The 5,248-nt window shown below is 33.8% G+C and overlaps 1 protein-coding gene across 1 annotated transcript; it reads left to right on the forward strand.

Moving 5' to 3' along the window:
* Positions 1–501: 501 nt before the first annotated feature.
* On the forward strand, positions 502–2,596 carry LOC146897041 (uncharacterized). Its single transcript, XM_085734508.1, has 6 exons — positions 502–1,049; positions 1,207–1,259; positions 1,492–1,579; positions 1,681–1,779; positions 1,964–2,088; positions 2,332–2,596. The coding sequence occupies exons 1-6, from the start codon at positions 540–542 to the stop codon at positions 2,333–2,335; spliced, it is 879 nt and encodes a 292-aa protein (XP_085590634.1). The 5' UTR covers positions 502–539; the 3' UTR covers positions 2,336–2,596.
* The last annotated feature ends 2,652 nt before the right edge of the window (positions 2,597–5,248 follow it).

Raw genomic sequence — 5,248 nt, forward strand, 5'->3', positions numbered from 1 at the left:
CATCAAGACTTCTAACAAACTTAAAGTGTAAAATGATGACACACAATGCTTCTTGAAATTAGCTATTAGGTAAACCCAAAACAAAGTAAAATTGAAGACTCAAAGTACTGTTATTTTCAAAAGAAACTTTTGTTATTTTTCAATCCACGCTTTCACGCATTCAGAACATAGGTGGTGATGCATTTACGCATTTAGGATATTAATAGCTGTTTGATCGATATCAGACGGTTCACATTCATGTGTTCATGATATATATGCCGACACATTCATGACATTGTGGTTGTTCATTCATGACATTGTGGTTGTTCAATTAAATAGTTCACATTCACGCGTTCCGAACATTTGACAACTCATTGATGACATTACAGTTGTTCATCAAGTCATCGATGTTCCGAATGCGTGATCACTGATCACGTGGACAAAATATTCGTGGTCAACTGTTAACTTCATTCCTCCCATAAAAAGAGGCCTGCCTGCCCCTAACAAATAAAAAGTCAAAAAGTGAAAAACCAATAAAATATCTCGTTTTTTATTTACATATGAATCTATCTAACTATGTACTTATTCTTCTTTTGTTCTCACAATACATAGTATTGCAAATGCATGATTCCATTTTCTCATTTTCATTCATTCTTCTCTTCTTCATATTCATATCTTCCATAATAATACCTCTCTTTCTTTCCTCTCTCCGTAATAAAACACCACCCAAAATCCCAAAACCCGTTTCGACCCGTAACCCGGTTACCCACGCCCCGGCCATTCTCTCACCGACTGATTCTCATCTAAACCGACCTGACGATAATGACTCAACTCCAACTCTCTTTTCCAAACCGGCGTCCCATGATGACCCGAACCAGTTCTTGGAGTCGGGTCAGTGTGTGATGAATGATGATATGGTGGAGAGGGATCATTTTGTTTCGGATACCCGTCCCGAGTTAGGTGGCTTGGACCCGTTTACGTCTTGTAGTAGTGTTATGCAGAAGAAGATGAAACCGCAGTATGATGATATTGTGAAATGCAATGAATCCAAAAAGTTGACACTCTCACAGGTTCCTCTCTTTGTGCGTGTAATAGTTATTTATTTATTTATTACAGTATGGACTATGGATCAAAATTCACTTGCACTCAAAAGAGATGCTGGCATCAAATTTTCGTAAACATGAGCAACATAATAAAAGATAAATACATTTATATTTCAAAATGCAGGTTGTACAGTTTGCAAATAGTTTGGTTGATGCTAGGAGTGAGCTACAACACAAGTATGTCCTAAAACCAGCAAATTCAGATAGCTTTTCTTGCGTGCCCTTTACACTCTTGAAAAATGTTATCAGATAATATTGCATTATTTCTGCTTAGTCATCAAGGGTTATATGCATACCCACATCTTTACATTTAATGAAACTTGAATTTTGTACCACTCTTCTCAAGTTGAGTATGTTTTATTATGATGTGTCTTATTCTGATTCTCTCCGTGCCCTCTTATTGTAACAGGGCTGAAGCGACACAGCGCAAGTTTGTTATAGCAAACGCTTTACTATGCAAGGCCGACAGGTCTTCTTTCGACAGACTTCGACAACAGGTTGGTTTGGAATATTTTTGATAGCAAGATGTCTCATCTTAAAGGAAACGTTGTGTTTCATACCCTACATTGAGTGTTGTTTTTTTTCTTCCACATTTCAGGTATACAAGCTTGAATTAGAGCGAAAACGATTAGAAGAGGATGCTTTTGTTTATAACTGGCTTCAGCAACAGCTTAAACTCTCACCAGCATATAACAAGGTAATTTACCACAAGCTCTGCATATCATCAATGTGACCTTTTCTGGCTTAGTTGTAATTTTTTGCCCTTATCCTAACAATATTTTGTGTATGCTACTTCGTTTTTGTTCCTTATCGATTTTGTATATTAACTAACATTTTATTTTGTTATTAAGTACTAATTACACATTCCTTTGTCTATAAAGATGCTTGAAATTGGAGTTTCCATGGAGAAGGAAAAATCCTGTAAGATGGTACAGAGAAAAGATGATGAATTTTCTGACATTTCTTTTGAAGAATTATTAACACAAGAAAAGAAGGATTCTTTTTGGTAAGTTGCATTTCATTTCTTGTTTGCAAATGCTAAAGAGTATCTTTGTTAAGGAATCAAAAATGATTTTTTTTTTTTTCAAGTGTCGGACACAAGGACATGTCTAATCTCAAAGGTGTCCATGCTTCATAGTTAATTAATTTTATAATTTTTTAGGAACCATTTCTCTCTTTTGTTCCCACTTGAAGAGAAGGAGAGGGTTGGCTTACTGATTATCAATTACCATTTTCTGTATTTTCACAGGTAAAGAAATAGGAAATCAAGACAATGCTCATGCTAATGAAATTGCTAGTTTAGATAACTTAAGAGTTAGTTTAGAATGTAAATCCAAATGGTATTTCTACTTTGTTTTATTGCCATAGGCATGTCCTTTTTGGTTCTTTTCTTGTGCTATTTTTTATGGTTTATAATTATACATTTTGAGTTTCTTTTTGAAATTCTGAATGGATGAATGAGACATTTATATACGTACCTTTAAAACAGGTTTTGTTTACAGAGCTAAAACAAATGAGTTTCCCTAATGCTACTTACCTGTACTAAATTTTTTATGTTTAATGAATTGGGTACTATCGATTTCGACTTAAGAGTGTGTACAAACCAGTTGAGTAGAAACTTGTTACTCGATACAATCAAAGTTCATTGAGGTTTAAATTTTGATTTTACTATGGAAGCGTTTGTTTCGGAGATAAAAAACACATTGTTGGGAATAGAGGTTGGGAAAAAAGAATTCATTTGTTTGGTAGAAAGGAACAAAAATAATTTGCCTAGAAATAATTAATGCACAGAAATCTACTTAACTCACATTCTAGTCGTTCCCATGAAAAAGTTTCCCAGAAAAAGAGTGCCCACGATCTTAATCAAATTTCATACATATTCCCATTTTACCATTGTGTTTCCACGTTGTAAAATTTAAACCATCAGTTTCCATTTATTTTGAGTAATGAGGCATAAGGTCTATCAATGTAACCACCCACTTCTTTGAAAATAAATGCTAGGAATAAAAATTGACAACCAAACACTTTTCTTGAAAAATTCCCATTCGGGAAACAAACAACACCCCCTATATATCTATCTAATTATCTATTTATGAAATCCTTAACATATGTCATTAAAACACAAGTTAACATGATTCTATAAACACTCTCTACTTTTAAAGTTTACACTAATCTCCCTATAAACAGACAAACACCTCCTTTCTTGTTAACTTTTTTTGGAGAGAGTTTTCCCTTAACATTTGGCGAGTATTTTTGAATTACCAGTGGGATGACAAAAAAAAGGCAAAAGACAGACCTCCATTGTTGAATCCATTAATATCATTAACCAAATCCATATATGCTTGGATCAAACATTCGGTGGTTTCTTCCTATTATAACCAATTTTAATTTGTTTCGTGTGATTAAGAAATTAAACACATCAATTTCGTAATAGATATGAACTTGTATTCGGTGGCCCGACTCCAATAGCAGTGCTCTTGTTTTATTCTCCTCAATTTCAGATTATGCCTCTTTCCTTTATGTCTTTAATATCATCAATCTTGATTTTATGCTACATATTAAATTAACCGATTAGGGTTCATCAAATTAAAATTGAACCCAATTTATGTGATTAATTTGCAGGTATAATGTGGATTGTAGTTCAGGGTTCATAGCTTTGATTAAGTTGGATTTTGCAAGAGTAATCAATTTTTGACCATTCATCAAACTAGATTAATTAAGTTGGATTTTGTTGGAGTAACCAATTTTTGAACATGTATCAAACCAGCTGAAGACATCACACTTCCTTAATTAAATGCAAGAGGAAAAACTCTATCTAAAGTTAACAGAAAATACGTTATTAACAGGGAAGGGGAAGGGGAAGGGAAGTGTTTGTCTATTTGATGAACTTAAAAGATTGAAGCAAGTTTTAAAACAAGAGGGGTGTCAGCATTGTATGTATAGATTTTAGTGACGGTTGGTGTAAGCTTCCCTTATTTTTATACTGTGCATCCAATGACCGGCACTCCCTGTGTTCATGAATTCATTTTTAAATACAACGTAAAGAACCAGGTAACTTGCATGGATAGTTTTACTCTACCATTAGGCTTAATTGATCTGCCGGTCCCTTAACTTATTTCTTTTATTCAATTTGGTCCCATAAGTCTTAACTTTCTCAAACACGTCCCTTAACTTATTTCTTTTATTCGATTTGGTCCAATTTTGATAATTTTAATCCCCTAGAAAAAGAGACCGTTGGATTACGGAGGTCTATCAGATTTTATTGTGTATCACCAACACCTAATTTATTTACTTTCTTCTTCCCTCATCTTCCTCTACATTCATCCTTCATCAATATTCATCAATAAAACCCAAGGAAAAAAATTTAAACCTACTATTTAATCACTACACCACCATCATTGTCATCTTCATCTATCATCATCAACACGGCCTCCAATCACTCCACCATAATCATCCCAAAATCAAAAGAAGAAAAATCCATTCTTTTCAAAACAATAAAAAACTTGTCACAGGTTCAAAAAATCAAACACAAAAATTAAATCATCATCATTTCGTTATACACAGTGGAGTATGCAAGAATCAACAATTACAGAAAACAATCTTTTAACAGTGATTGAATTGAATCAATAAAGTGTTAAAAAAAAAAAAACAAGATAACTCTCAAATTGATACTATCCATTTTCTATTTCTATTCTTCAATGCAATCTGTGCAACAGGAGAACAAGTCCTAAACTTCTCAACCCAAAATTTCACATCCTCTTTTCCCAATCTGAAACTCGTCATCAAAACAACCACAAAGAAAAACCCTAAAAACCAATCCTTTATGGCTTTATTTCTCAACAATGAAATCGAAGAAACCCCACCGACAACAATTTCTTTGGCGAAGAGGGAGATGAGATCAAGGATGGAGTCTCTCTAATTTGCTGCTATTCCAGAGAGATGAAAGAGAATTTTGTTGTCTCTCTAATCAGAAGCCAATGTTCATTCAAATTGCTTCGGGCGATGATTTTGCCGACGAGGGAATCAAAGGGTTCTGGCAAGATCTTGAGATTGAATTCGATTTGGAATTGTTGAATCTGATAGACTGGAATTGCGGAGATTGGAATTGTAGGAGTGTGATTTAGAATTGAATTTGGATTTTATTTTATTTTATTTTATTTTATTTT

The sequence above is a fragment of the Medicago sativa genome, chromosome 8 (genome assembly GCF_051527215.1).
Source record: "Medicago sativa cultivar Bolivia chromosome 8, Bolivia_mono, whole genome shotgun sequence".
In the NCBI taxonomy this organism is placed as follows: domain Eukaryota; kingdom Viridiplantae; phylum Streptophyta; class Magnoliopsida; order Fabales; family Fabaceae; genus Medicago; species Medicago sativa.